At 38.7% G+C, this 15140-nt stretch overlaps 1 protein-coding gene across 2 annotated transcripts in view; it reads right to left on the minus strand.

The window, feature by feature from the left end:
• Positions 1-13601, minus strand: part of CEP78 (centrosomal protein 78) — a 47510-nt gene extending 33909 nt beyond the window's left edge. Inside the window, exons 1-8 of one of the 2 annotated variants that reach the window (XM_088129893.1) lie at positions 13565-13601; positions 11367-11428; positions 9156-9439; positions 6829-7004; positions 6667-6739; positions 5244-5347; positions 4033-4207; positions 2270-2383 (exon numbers count right to left, since the gene is read on the minus strand). In XM_088129893.1, the coding sequence (XP_087986019.1) occupies positions 2270-2383; positions 4033-4207; positions 5244-5347; positions 6667-6739; positions 6829-7004; positions 9156-9408 (895 nt within the window). In that variant the 5' untranslated portion in view covers positions 9409-9439; positions 11367-11428; positions 13565-13601. Of the gene's footprint in view, positions 1-2269; positions 2384-4032; positions 4208-5243; positions 5348-6666; positions 6740-6828; positions 7005-9155; positions 9440-11366; positions 11429-13292; positions 13432-13564 lie in introns of those variants that run through there. The other variant, XM_025172782.2, reaches the window with a different exon arrangement.
• Between the last annotated feature and the right edge of the window lie 1539 nt (positions 13602-15140).

A 15140-nucleotide genomic window follows, 5' to 3' on the forward strand; every position in this document is an offset into this window, starting at 1 on the left:
ACAGCTTGTTCAAGTGGCCATCAAGTGCAGCATATACCAAGGTGATGCACTGTATGCTGTTCTGCATAGGCTTAAACCCCCTCAGCCAGATAATCACAAGGACTGGATATGGGTTCAAGTTCAAGAGTGGAATCACCATCAGCCACCTCCTCTACATGAATGACATCAAACTGTATGCTAAGAGTGAATGAGACATCGACTCACTGATCCACCTGACACGGATCTACAGTGAGGACACTGGGATGTCATTTGGACTGGAGAAGTGTGGCAGAATGATAGTAAAGAGAGGAAAGGTAATTAAGACCGATGGGGTGGAACTACCAGTGGGCCACATAGCAGACACAGAGACCAGCTATAAGTACCTTGGTATCCCAGTCACATGGGAACCATGATGAGGAGGCAAGGAAGACAGCAACATCCAAGTACCACCAAAGGATAAGACAGGTCCTGAAGAGCCAGCTCAATGGGAAGAACAAGATCCATGCCATCAACATGTACGCCCTGCCAGTCATCAGATACCCTGCCGGTATAGTGAGCTGGTCAAAGGAGGACATGGAGGCTGCCGATGTGAAGAACTGGAAGCTTCTCACAATGTACGGAGGTTTCCATCCCTAGTCCAACACCCAGAGATTTTACATCAGCTGCAAAGAGGGCGGGTGGGTTTGATGAGTGTCAAAGCCACTGTCCTGGACGAAACCTGGAGCATCCAGGAGTAGATCAATAAGATGGCACCCAAAGATGAGCTGCTGAGACAATGCCTCAGGCAACAGCAAACATGGGAGTAAATTCAAATGGAGGAAGTACCATGGCAAGATGAGACCTTGCATGGGATATACCACAAAAAAAAGCTGAGGTGGCTTACATTGGGAAATCCTATTAGTGGCTGAAAAGGGCTGGACTAAAAGACAGCACTGAAGCACTGATCATAGCAGCACAAGAACAGGCACTAAGCACCAGATCCACAGAAGCAGGGGTCTACCACACTAGACAGGACCCAAGGTGCAGATTGTGCAAAGAGGCCTCAGAGACAGTCCAACACATAGTGGCAGGGTAAGATCCAGGCAGGAACAGCATATACTGAATGGCACAACCAAGTAGCTGGCATTGTGTACAGGAACATCTGTACAGCGTATGGGCTAGACCCCCCCAAGTCCAGATGAGAGATTCCACAGAAGGTCATGGAGAATAACAGGGCTAAGAACCTGTGGGACTTCCAGATCCAGAAAGATGGGCAGGTACTGGCCAATCAACCAGACATCGTGGTAGTAGACAAAGACCAGAAGACAGTGGTAGTGATAGATGTAGCAGTGCCAAGTGACAGCAACATCAGGAAGAAGGCGCATGAGAAGCTGGAGAAGTACCAGGGCCTGAAGGAGGAACTAGAGAGGATGTGGAAAGTAAAGGCCAAAGTGGTCCCAGTGGTGGCAGGAGCACTCGGGGCCGTGACTCCTAAGCTGGGAGAGTGGCTCCAAGGATCCCAGGAACATCAGAGCTCTCTGTCCAGAAAAGTACACTGCTAGGAACAGCTAAGATACTGCCAAAACCCTCAGACTCCCAGGCCTCTGGTAGAGGACCCGAGATTGAGGAAGACACATACTACCCATAGGGGTGAGAGGGGAATATTTTTTAGGAATAAAAAATAAATAAATAAAGGCGGGGGGATACACAAAACTAAAAATATGTTTGTTCTGAACCTGAAAGAAACCATCACATTCTGAAAGTTCTCCTAAAGTAACTGCAGTTTGGCAGAAGCAGTCAAGCCAAAAGCCAAAAGGAGCCCAGAGTAAATGGTGTGAGTATAATAAGTTTGGTATGCATCACTCCCTTTCTTTCCTTCTTCTCCACATGACCTGTGCACTGCTCTGCTCCCCCCAACCCCATCTTCTCAATACCTTCCCTTCCCAACTCACCGCTCCCCTCAGTTGCATCCTAAGCCTTTCCTGCTCTTCCCACCTCCTTATCTAATTACTTCTCTCCAGAACAACCATGTTTTAGTATATACTGAGAACAAACGGTATAGAATGGTTTACTGAGAACAAAACAATGGAAATATGCCAGACCACCCAAAACCAACTGTTCAATGCATGAAATTTATTTATACATGGAATTTATTTGTACATGGAATAAGTTTATACATGGAATGATTTGCACATCCCCATGGAAATGGTATTATCACATAATAAATAAAATACAGTGAATTTTATTTATGAATTCCACTTAAAATGACTTTTTTAAAAACTTCAGAAAAGAGAAACAGAAGTAGACATACCCACTAATGGATTTTTTCTGATGTCCAGAACCACCAGCGTTGTGTTACTTTTAAATGCATCCAAAAGTGATTTTGCTCCCTCACTGCTAATTCCACATTGTTGCAAATCAAGTGCTTGAATAAAGAGAGCTAGCATTAATACACCACATGGGCTATGAATATTTATTGATATTGTCAATAAAAACAATTTGAATCTCAGTGACTTTCCACTATCATCTATGAACACAATACAATAATTGTCACTCAAAGAAAAAATACACTATTTTAGTGCTATATTCTGTATAGCACATCACTCATTTCAACAATTTGCCAATTTAATGGTTGCATATGACTTTCATGCAGCACTGTTTGGCAGTAGTTGCCTAGATTAAAATTATTTAGGGCTGCTCCAAGATTGATGATGCAGTCTTTATAATGATAAAAGCCAGGATAAAAAATATAATGATAAAAGCCAGGATGGAGAGTATTGTTCTCACGTGCATTTTAGGATCTCAACTCATTTTTTTCCTAATATTAATGAATTGGAATAGAAAGTGCTTTGACATATTGATCCTCTATTAAACATGACTTTGTTGCCTTATATTTGTTTGACATTTCTCCTTGATTCAGCAATTCAGTTTGTTTCATTCCACTAAGATACAGGCAGCTGAATGGAGTAGAGAACTACCACCAAAAAAGACAAACAAACCCCAACCTATTTTGTCTGTACATCTCTGTGCACAGGGAATTAAGAGGAGAACTTGCATAACTTCACTGATAGGTTCAAGGAATTCCCCTCAATGCCAATAAACACAAACATGTTAATTCCTAAAATGGACAGTTTAAAGCCTTGGAGAAAGAAGTAACCTCATCATTAAACATTTCCACTAGTTCACATCACCAAATTTCATTACACCATGAGAACCATAGTAGTATTGTGGACAGTCATCTTTTGTTTCTAGCCTCTGCCAGACAGCTGTGTAGGTAATAAAGAAATTCCAAATTTCAATCCATTTGTTAAGAAATGCCTATAAGCCCTGGACCATTTTCAAACATACTATACCCCAAATTAAATTAGATATAAAACTTTTTGACTAGAAACCTGTAACTACCCTGAATCTTTGCCAGTCTTTGTGCTCCTTGTCTTGCTGCCTACTCACTATTCACTATCTTGACATGTAACACTGGATTTCATAAACTGACCCAAGTTTCATTTTTTTTCTCATGATTCTAATACAAGCTCCTGTCTTATAGGGCATCTAGCCCTTACTGCAGAAGACAGAATCCCCATTTCTTTCCTTTACCATTTTATTCCAGAGTCATCTGCTAACTTATAAGATTTAACTTGGCTGACCAGCTCCTTTTGGTGCTTGACAGGAATCACATGCTCCATACGAGTTACGACTTTGGGACCAATAGTTTTAATATTCAAATAAAGAGATATCAGTCCAATTGTGAGCACTAGGACTTTTAAAAACTATTTTATGCAAAGTATTTGTCATATGCAATCACTAGTAATTACATGTTTGTCACATGTAATCCTGAGCTACATTTGAAAGAGCAGTCCACACAAATCTAAGAGCTAGGACGTGTCATTAAAAATTGCTAAAACTTAATGGTACAATAAATCTAAACCATATTAAAAGAATTATATTAGATTTTTAAATAACTTAGAAAAGAGAGGCAGCTTGACATTTTAAAATCTGAATTACTGATCAAGTTTGTAAAACACAAAAATAAATAAAATAAACACATGCAAAGCTAAATCTACAATTAGTACATACCTTTTAGCCACATATCTTCTGCAAGGCATTCAGCTAAAACAGCAGCACCTCGATCACCAATAAGTGTATTGCAGTTGAGAGTGATGCGCCTCAAGCCAGCCATACAGTCGAAATCAGGTCTCCTATAGCGGAGACTTTCAGCCCAAGCTTCACCATGTCTTTTCATTGCCTGATGCTTGAAAAGACAAAAATCACCATAATACACATAGCTATCAAAAAGGTTAGTTAGAAGAAATAAAAACAGAACTGAAAAATGACAGATTATGTATTATTAAAAATACATATGAAAATGTTACATTTCAAATTCATTCTTTCTTCTGAGAAGACAATTTTATCCTGTATGAATTTTATCCTATTATGAACTTGAGAAGAGAGCCAGATGGATGTTTACAAGTACATTCACAAACTATGCAAACCTATACTTACCTCCTCAGAAGAAAGTATAATTTGGCTAATAGACTCATTGTCAAAAAAGATTACAGCATAAGACTATGTTGTGGGACATAAGTATTGTATAACCTCAAGAAATACTACTTGTTTAAAAAAAATAGTATCATTGTCTAGAAATAAATGTTTCAATTCTGAATGCTTTAAACTAACATTTCCCAACCTAGTACCCTCCATATGCTTTGGATTGTATATCTCATAATAACTATCATTCACAATGACTGAAAAATGGATGATGTGTGTAGCCTGAAACATACAGGATGGAAAAATCTGCTTAAATTTAAGAAGCGTGGTAATAGAACAAAATTCAGCACATCTACAAACAAGCCAGTACTTTTGTAATCTAACAACAAATGACACAGAAAGGAAAAGAAGAAAAGAGTGAAGGGAAAGACAAAAAACCCAAGTAAACTGAGATTAAAAAAAAAACCCAATTCTGAAGATTTAAGAATTGTTATAACAACCAGTTGGAATGGAAATAGACTCTCCATACCATGCCCAAATTCACTGTTCAATTTAATGTTTAAAATCTGTTCAAAGGTTCTGTAGGAAGGTTAGAATAGATTCAAATGTATAAACTGCAGAAAAAAGAACACTAAATAGTGAATTCCTACATTCCTTAATGTTTTTGAAACAATTACAACCCACAAAAATCTAAGACAGAGAAATTGCTAGCATTATCTTCATAAATTAAAAGCAAGCAGAAATAGCATCACTCAAATAGTAATCAAACTTCAACAGAGTTTTATACAAAGTGGTTTTACCTTTAGGATGCTGGCCATGTGTTCTGTTCCTCGCCAGGTTAAACTGCACCCTGTAAAATCTACAGATTTGACGCAAGCCGAATTCTTCACACTCTGACAAATTACTGAAAACAAACAAACTCCATTATTCAATGAAATGAGCTTGCCATCTTAAATGTATTTTTAAAAAAGTAAAATCATGGTACTTCACTTAGGGGAGACTTTAATGTTTCACTTTGCTGATGGAACTTTCTTCTATCACTGGAGGAGGGAAGCCCCCTCCTCTAGTAGCTCCACCCATGCCTTCAACATCTAGTCTGGAGGGTTGATTGGGGGTACAAGTGAGAAGAAAGTCTTTCTCCATAAAAAAGACTTATTTTCATTATATTAGCTTCCACTTACAATCTCAGACTTGGCTACTTATTCACATTTCCCATCATATAGCAAATTGGAATTTAAAAAGCCCTATTGTACAGCAACTTTTGCTCATGCATATCAAAAATGAATTTGATTTATATGAACTACATATGCCAGACAACACGCGTATCATGCAATATGGGAAACTAAAGCATCAGTTCTATACCCAGCATGTCATTTGTTATTCCTTACATGATAACATTTCTCCATCACCCACTTCTCAATAATAGCAGTAGCAGGTTTATGAAGTGCCCTCAAAAATTCAGTATACTACAGTTACTTCCTTTCTTCCAGCTGCATATGCTATCCTTTTGAGTAGCAAATCTGTTTCTAAAATTAAGCTCATGAATAAATAGGAATGTACAAACACGACAAAAACCAACTGATCAAGAAAACTTTCTCTGGGAGAAACTGATCTCAAGAGTATGGTTTAAATCACATAGACAACTTCAGTATGGATAGCAGATTCACTGCTTTAGACATTCTGCCACAATAAGAAGATAATGGTGAGATCAGTGAATCTGTAACAGCACTGATAGGTTTGTATGCGTGGTAACATTATCCCCTTAACCTCTCTAAACATGCAAGGGGATAATACCCCAAAAGATACTATATAGAAATTAAGATAGCATCAATCAATAGCAAGATGCTGTCAAAGAAACAGTTATTACTTGCATATTAGGTTGATGTATCTCAGTCTTTACTATTTTAACCAATATACTTTTAAGTAATAACTATCAGCAGATCATGATGTGAAATGTTACCAGAAGGCTGTCATTTTATCACAAATATATAAAGTGCCTTATTCTGCTAATGAAATAGAACAAGATTAAAAACAAAGTGTTAAATTAAATGTATACGTTACAACTATTATATAGTTAATAGAGTTGCCTGGCAGTGGGTAGCCATATTCATTGAACAAATAAGAAACCTAACAAATACATGGGATTTAGCACAAACAGGATTTTTTAAGAATAGCACTGTTTCATACATGTATCTATTTTTCTTTAGAAAAATCAAAACTTACTTTCCAAACCTCCATCACCAATTGGTGAGTGGGCTAAAGACAGTCTCTGTAAAGACGATGTATTAGCCAACCCCTTAAAAACAAAGAATATTAATAATTTTAAAGTGGGCACAAACAGAAGTTTCTTGAAAACAGAAAATTGTTGCAATTGAATAATCTTACTTTTGTCAATAATATTAAGTCCTTTTCCCTTAAAAGTAGCCCATGTAGTTCTAGATTTCCCAGGGCCTTTGATACCATCAGACAACCTTTGACAGCTTTACACAATTGTCCAGTTAAGTCTTTGGATCGAATTGCTGGAATTCTTCTTCTTATATGCGCTCCCTGTTTTTCAAAACCTAGCAAATAAGAATAGCTTCACTATCGTAAACACAAATAGGCATAATACAAGAATAGCTTTTCTATTAATAAATATACAATATACAATTTGTATCAAAAGACATAATATTCATATAGCACATTAATTCTGTGAGCTACCTATTAACTCTGTAATCAGATGGGATTTCCTCTGTATCAGAGAGTGCTACTAAAGGCATTTCAAACTAAGCAAAGTGGAAATCAAAGACATACAGTGGGGCAAAAAAGTATTTAGTCAGCCACCAATTGTGCAAGTTCTCCCACTTAAAAAGATGAGAGAGGCCTGTAATTTTCATCATAGGTATACCTCAACTATGAGAGGCAAAATGGGGGGGAAAATCCAGAAAATCACATTGTCTGATTTTTAAAGAATTTATTTGCAAATCATGGTGGAAAATAAGTATTTGGTCACCTACAAACAAGCAAGATGTCTGGCTCTCACAGACCTGTAACTACTTCTTTAAGAGGCTCCTCTGTCCTCTACTCGTTACCTGTAGTAATGGCACCTGTTTGACCTTGTTATCAGTATAAAAGACACCTGTCCACAACCTCAAACAGTCACACTCTAAACTCCACTATGGCCAAGACCAAAGAGCTGTTGAGGGACACCAGAAACAAAATTGTAGACCTGCACCAGGCTGGGAAGACTGAATCAGCAACAGGCAAGCAGCTTGGTGTGAAGAAATCAACTGTGGGAGCAATAATTAGAAAATGGAAGACATATAAGACCACTGATAATCTCCCTTGATCTGGGGCTCCATGCAAGATCTCACCCTGTGGGGTCAAAATGATCACAGGAATGGTGAGCAAAAATCCCAGAACTGTATGGGGGGACCTAGTGAATGACCTGCAGAGAGCTGGGACCAAAGTAACAAAGGCTACCATCAGTAACACACTATGCTGCCAGGGACTCAAATCCTGCAGTGCCAGATGTGTCCCCCTGCTTAAGCCAGGACATGTCTGGGCCTGTCTGAAGTTTGCTAGAGAGCATTTGGATGATCCAGAAGAGGACTGGGAGAATGTCATATGGTCAGATGAAACCAAAGTAGAACGTTTTGGTCTAAACTCAACTTGTTGTGTTTGGAGGAGAGAAAATGCTGAGTTGCATCCAAAGAACACCATACCTACTGTGAAGCATGGGGGTGGAAACATCAGGCTTTGGGGCTGTTTTTCTGCAAAGGGACCAGGATGACTGATCCGTGTAAAGGAAAGAATGAATGGGGCCATGTATCGTGAGATTTTGAGTGAACACTTCCTTCCATCAGCAAGGGCATTGAAGATGAAACGTGGCTGGGTCTTTCAGCATGACAATGATCCCAAACACACCGCCCAGGCAACGAAAGAGTGGCTTCGTAAGAAGCATTTCAAGGTCCTGGAGTGGCCTAGCCAGTCTCCAGATCTCAACCCCATGGAAAACCTTTGGAGGGAGTTGAAAGTCTGTGTTGCCCAGCGACAGCCCCAAAACATCACTGCTCTAGAGGAGATCTGCATGGAGGAATGGGCCAAAATACCAGCAACAGTGTGTGAAAACCTTGTGAAGACTTACAGAAAACGTTTGACCTCTGTCATTGCCAACAAAGGATATATAACAAAGTATTGAGATGAACTTTTGATATTGACCAAATACTTATTTTCCACCATGATTTGCAAATAAATTCTTTAAAAATCAGACAATGTGATTTTCTGGATTTTTTTTCTCATTTTGTCTCTCATAGTTGAGGTATACCTATGATGAAAATTACAGGCCTCTCTCATCTTTTTAAGGAGAACTTGCACAATTGGTGGCTGACTAAATACTTTTTTGCCCCACTGTAGTTCTCCCTGTTTGGTTAATATAATGACTAAGAACAAAGGAATTCTAGCTGAAATGTTGGAGAATAGGGAAGTGATACAGTTACAACAGAAATTCAGTTAGAAAATGAGAAACAAATGAAACAACCACATTCTTATCTTAAGCCTAACTTTATCTGTTTTTTTTTTTTAACAAAGCAAGATGATACTCAATACGTTTTAATAGTTGCCTATGGAAGCTCTAAAAGAAAAGCCTTGATAAATTCTATGACCCTGATAAAAATTGACAGAGACTTTCTACAAGCTTTAAGGACAGGGTAGCATAATGAATAGCTAATTACCTGGGTCCCCAAGCCCCTGATGGTGACAGCTCTTTATTGCAATAGAAGTTAACGTCTTGTTTTGTCTGACTGCATGTAGGAGAGGTATCCAATCAGCAGCTTTAATACGATCTGCATTTATATCGAGAATATTATATAGTTTTTTGGCTTTCACAGATGTTAAAGGTGCACAGCCTTCAAGTGCACAGAGCTGCTCATAGTGAGCATAAAAATCCATACTGCACTGTCTCCTTATTTTGACAGAATCAATCATTTTTAGTTACATATTGAGCTGAGATCCAAAGCTAAGAAAAGGGGGAAAAAATGATATTTTTGTTAACATCTATACATAATCTGCCCGATCAAAATTTATCTAAACTATAGCTCTACCATGCCTCTATTTTCTTTCAAGAGCATGCCCCAGACTGTAAAGAGAGCTTGGCGCCTAATGCTTTCTTCTTGCAGAAGCCAATATACATTCTCCCTTGTCCGTGACAGATTTAACTGGGGCTAATCTCAAGATTGGATAGCTGAAATACAGGCAAGAGAGAATACAAGTCCAAGATCCACTCCCCATTTTCTTTGGGGAATCCTACAAACAATTAATTGGTCATGGCTCTTAACCTTTAAATACAATATATCTGAATAGGTATAAACATATAAAAGATATTTTACAAAACTACTGTCCTAAATATTCCATCTATTAAAAACTAATCATTTTAAAGGACAAACTGCAATGACATAGGGAAAAGTTACTTCTGAATGCACAGAATGATTAGGGTTTTTTATGTAGTTGGTTGTGGTGTAATGGATCATTGTAGAAATTTAGCCTGAAGAGTTACAAATGCGTCCAGGAACTAATCATTTTGGAGGAGACTAAGTAAATGGTTTCTTTGATTAATCAAGGAATAGAATCTGTATTACCTTTGAGATACATATTTTGAACTAGCTCCAGCAGGAAGCAAGACCTTTAAAACTTGCAGCTCAGTTTTAGAACTTCTGTGGTTAATTGATCCATTATGATGTTTTCTGTTTGCAGTTTGTTATAATTCTTCAGAACTTTATAATGACTGATTATTGATTTTGAAGTATTATTATCAATAACACCGTTATATACATCTATACATTTTCTTCTGTTAATCAGTTTCACATAATATTTAAATGAAAAATTAAATCTTTCCAATTAGTTTGGAAGTAGCCAATAAAGCAAATATTCAGGTGTTCCTGGCTCACAGACCACCTAGAAACAACTTCTTCCTTTAAAGCTAACTCCACATCTTGAAATGTCCTATTTCTTTCTAAATACTTGTAGCACTTTCATTTACCTCTTTTAAATGTATTACTTTGCCCAATAAAAAAGAGATACTCATATATCTTATTATAAAAGCAGATATATGTGACATTTTATTCCCTTAGCTTATGAAGTTGTAAAAAACAGAGAGTTTGCTATTTGTTAGGAATGCAAGAAATTATATAAACCCTGTATAAAGCAATAAAACTTTAAACAGAAATCTAGAGTATAGCCAAACTATATTCCTTAACATATACCAAGTGCTGGCCTAGAAATCACAAGACTGTGAGTTGTAGGACTCTCTTCGTCATAAAAGGTGTTTAGGTGACTTTGGGCCAGTCACTCTCTTTCAGCCCAACCTACCTCACAGGGTTGTTGTTGTTGGGAAAATAGGAAGCAGGGGTATTAGGTATGTTCATCACCTTGAGTTATATATATAAAAAAGGACAAAAATCTAATCATCATCATCTTTATATCAGATACTATTTAGAATTTTTGCTCTTCATAAAGTTTTGGTATTGTTTATAACTGAATTGCTACTGAAGATATTTATACCTCTATGATTCACCATACTGCTGGAGTTCATGCATGAATGCATGCATACACACACACACACACACACACACACACACATATGTGGTATGGTAAAACTCCTAGATATATTCAAGGCCTTGAAAAGAAATACCCTGTTCTCAGAGAAACGTGTGTATGTCTAGATACATCCCTAGTACCTAGCTGGACACAGACAGTGGCACAGAACTAGATTTGTGGGCAGTGATATAAAGAGGTAATAAATCGTGTTTTTTTTTTTAAATCGTGTTGGCCATGTTTCTTTTATGGGAACCATCCCAAAATAAACAATTGAATGCTACAGCCAAAAATATGCTAATTTCCAACGCAATCATGAGTAAAAATATTTTGTGAATAAGAAAGAATCTTACTGTAGGAAGAAAGTCTTCTAGCTGTAATAAAAGTGAGAACTTTCTGCAAATATTCAGGATTTCTGGGGAAAAAAAAAAGACCAGGATAAAAAGGGATTGAGCCAATTGGTCAGAAACAAAACCCAGAGAAATTACAGTACCAACAGAGAATTATAACATGGAATATGCAAACAAACTAAGAAGCAAAGCTGAATATAATGCTGAAGGTACATGATTGCAAGAAAACACTGGGAAATGCTAGGTACAGTATTAAATAATTTATTGCAACTGATTCATATAATCATTCAATCCACTTTGCAAAACATACTATTCTAAAATACAGGACACTGTGTGTGTCCTTAAATGAACATTATCTTAACCAAAAGATACAAAATTCACCATTATATGGTGTATAGTGCTATACAATATACAGCACTATACAGAAGATAAATTAAAGCCTTCTATTTTCTAATAGGCCTGCCTGTAACCTCTTAACTGTGACCTTCAAACTTACTAAAATTTTACTGTGCTTGTTTTAAAAATAAACCTTTACAGGAATATTGTTTTTAAATTAAAAATATTATGTCTTTATTCCATACATCAGCCAGAAACTTAAAAGCTGTTGGGGTATACATGTTCTCAGAGCAACCAGGCCACTTGCCCGCATCAGATGATACTGCAGAGATTATGGAAGAACTGATATCTGAGCTTAGTTCCTCTCTCCTTTCCTGACTCCCATTTATTTTGCTTTTCTTTGTATCTATTTGATTTTGAGCCTTAAGACAAGACTTATCTTTTAATCACTCTAGAGTATCTTAGACATTTTTAGAACTTTACAGGTTAATAACAAGAATAAACTTTTACTTCTTTCCCAGGCATTTCAGCAATATAAAACAAAGATAGGACCAGCAGTTCACAATCTTTCCTTTTATATGGAACACTGTGTTATCAAAAAGGTTTTGAGAACAACTACATAAATTAAGGGTATACTATACAACAGTGTTTGGAATCATCAGAACATCAGTGCCCTCTCAGTGTACATAAAGCCAAATGAATTTACATTAAAGTTATGCCTATTAAATGGTAGAGAATGCATGAGATCACGAAATCTCACAAAGAGAAATGCCACCATGTTGCAAAACTGATGCAATTTTTTTCATTACGTATTTTTAATACTCTGTTTTGGAAGTTATACTATGATTTTTCATACATCCTACCATTTAGTTTAACAGGAAACAAAATAATCAAGCTTTTCCAGCAAAATCATTTTGCTATGTTAGGCATTTGTGACCAATAACAATCGCCCATGCCCAGAATGCACAAAATGCATCTCTGGCAGCACCACAAACTGAGACAAGATGCTCAGAAATTACTGTTTCTTACCCCAATGTGCAAATATTTATGGTTATGCATAACAATATCACCCATCCATCATACATTCATTAAACTGTGACATTTAAAAGCCAAGACTAAAAGAAATGTCTCTTAGCCAATTTATATAGCCGCCCATCTCATTGTACGTGGTTTTGGGCGGCATACAACCAGCAACAACAATTAAAACAATGTAACAGCCATTACAACAATTAAACATAAACATTCGCTTCGTTAGCAAACACCTTGGGGATTCAGCGCTCTGTATAACATAGGACCCCACCTCCCTCCGCATAAACGGTTTCCACTCGCCTTCCTAACTATCTTGGACTCATCACACACGTATCCAAAACGAACATCCACGCCCAAATGCCGATCATTCATTTCAGAAAATTAACAGCTCAGTGGGAAGCCCGTTGTTGAGGGAAAGCTTCATTTGTTGAACTTCAATCTACCACACCACTACCCAACAGAGAAAAAGGAAGAGGTTGATACGGTCCGACAAGAAACCCAACTGTTGGGAAGATCCGAGAAGGAAGGGAAGCTACAGAGCGTGGTCCGCACAAAGCCCCTCACCTGCCGCGCGCGTTTTGCCCCGCCTCCACCCGCTCTGCGCCTAACCGTTCCCTTGGTTTCCCAACCGTCTTTCCACACAAACTTCCCCCACGTGACCCGACCAGCGAGCTCTCTTATTGGCCACCACTCAAGCAGCGGTAGCTGTCAATGACGCCTCCTTTTCTCCGAATTTTATTGCTGTTGGTTACAAGATTTTCGGGCAATGCAAACGCGAGTATCGGAAACACCGGGAGGATGGAAAAAGTTTGCCGCTCGCTTTCTCCTAGCCTCACCAGCGCACGGACGCCCGCGAGCGCCACAGTCCTAACCCGCCGTTCCTCTAGCGCCGACCAATCCCACTCTTCCGTGAAGTCGCCCCCACCACCCTAGGCCCACCCTTTAAAAGGCCCTCTGACAGCTTTCTTCCTCGGTACTTCGCGCGCAGGCGCAGTTTCTGTTTCCTTTCTCCAGTGGATTTTTTTTTTTCCCCTTTCAGAGGCTGATTCCTCTTTCCTCTTCTATGAGTACGCCTTTCTCGGCAGTATTCAGCCCTCCTCCTTTACAAGCTGAGGAAACAGAAAAAGTGTAATACCTTTGTCCTTCGCCAGAGTTTTTCAGCCTGAATAATAGTTGGGACTGGCCGGGACTCGGGAAGGAGGGCAAGAATCCGAGAAGCAGCTAGTGGGAGTTGGTTGCGTGAGAGAAAGTGGGTGGCATGAGGGAGAAAGGGAGTAACGGCGAAAAGTAAGAGCAAGAGGCCTCAGAAAGGTTAAAGCGACCTCGAAGACGGCGGGGCGCTGCTTTGGAGAAGACGGGAGCCTCGGGGTCATTAACGGGGCAGAGTCAAAGTCTTATTTTGAAACCTAGATTTTTTGTGTGTCTGGCACACAGGCAGGCGCCTAACCTGGTAAAGTAAGTGGACAATTTTCCTCCCTTGTTTAAAATGGTTTTGTAGCAAAGCACCAAAACTTAAACGTACCAAAGGTATTTTTATTTCTACCTTTCAGGTTCAACAGAATAGTGAGAGTGTGGAGATCTGTGATATGCTATAGAACAATGTTTCTCAACCTCAGCAACTTTAAGATGTGTTCTCCATGCTGGCTGGGGAATTCTGGGAGCTGATGTTCACACATCTTAAAGTTGCTGAGGTTAGGAAACATTGCTATAGAGGAAATAAGTCTTCCTAATGGGACCTAAGACCATAGAAGAAAAGGAGAGATTGCCCAGAAAATGCAAAAAAAGAATTTCAGGACTTTATAGTAAAAGAAGTCTGATTCCTATTAGACCTTCACCCACAAAGAGGAAAGTGCATACGCTATCTGATGCAAATGTGTAACACAACTGATAAAGTCAAAGAGCTAATAAAACTTGAATAGTTCATGGCCCAGCTATCCAATCCGTGATCAAATCTTTCTAATGGGATTGAGCACTATAGAGGCAGCAGGATAGATGACCCAGAAGGTGGTAGATTCCAGACCTCAGGCAGTGCAAATATACCAACATGACCAGCGCAATGTACTTTTGAAGTAGAAGGAGGCCCAGCCAGTCAGGATTATCTGCAGTTAGTAAAACCACCAGCTAAACCACATAAAGTACCACCCTGTGATGGAATGGAATGATGAAGGCCAGGCTCAGGGAGATAAGCATTTTCTTAGCTCGCCGCAGGAGCGTGAGAACTACAAGAGGATGAGACTGGCACCCCCCTGAGGATTTCACACTGTTGTGGCTGGCTGACTTGGGAGATGGGGTTTCAGTCTGGGAAGATTCTTGCTAGAGGTTGTAGCTAATAAACATAGCTGAACTTATTTTGTGTTGTCTCTTGGAGTTTCTTGGGCTAGGCCTGACATCAATCTTCCCAGACTGAAACCC

This window comes from Python bivittatus, unplaced genomic scaffold, assembly GCF_059951505.1.
Source record: "Python bivittatus isolate LINGU-HERP-01145 unplaced genomic scaffold, Pbiv_v1 ctg000850_np1212, whole genome shotgun sequence".
Taxonomy (NCBI): domain Eukaryota; kingdom Metazoa; phylum Chordata; class Lepidosauria; order Squamata; family Pythonidae; genus Python; species Python bivittatus.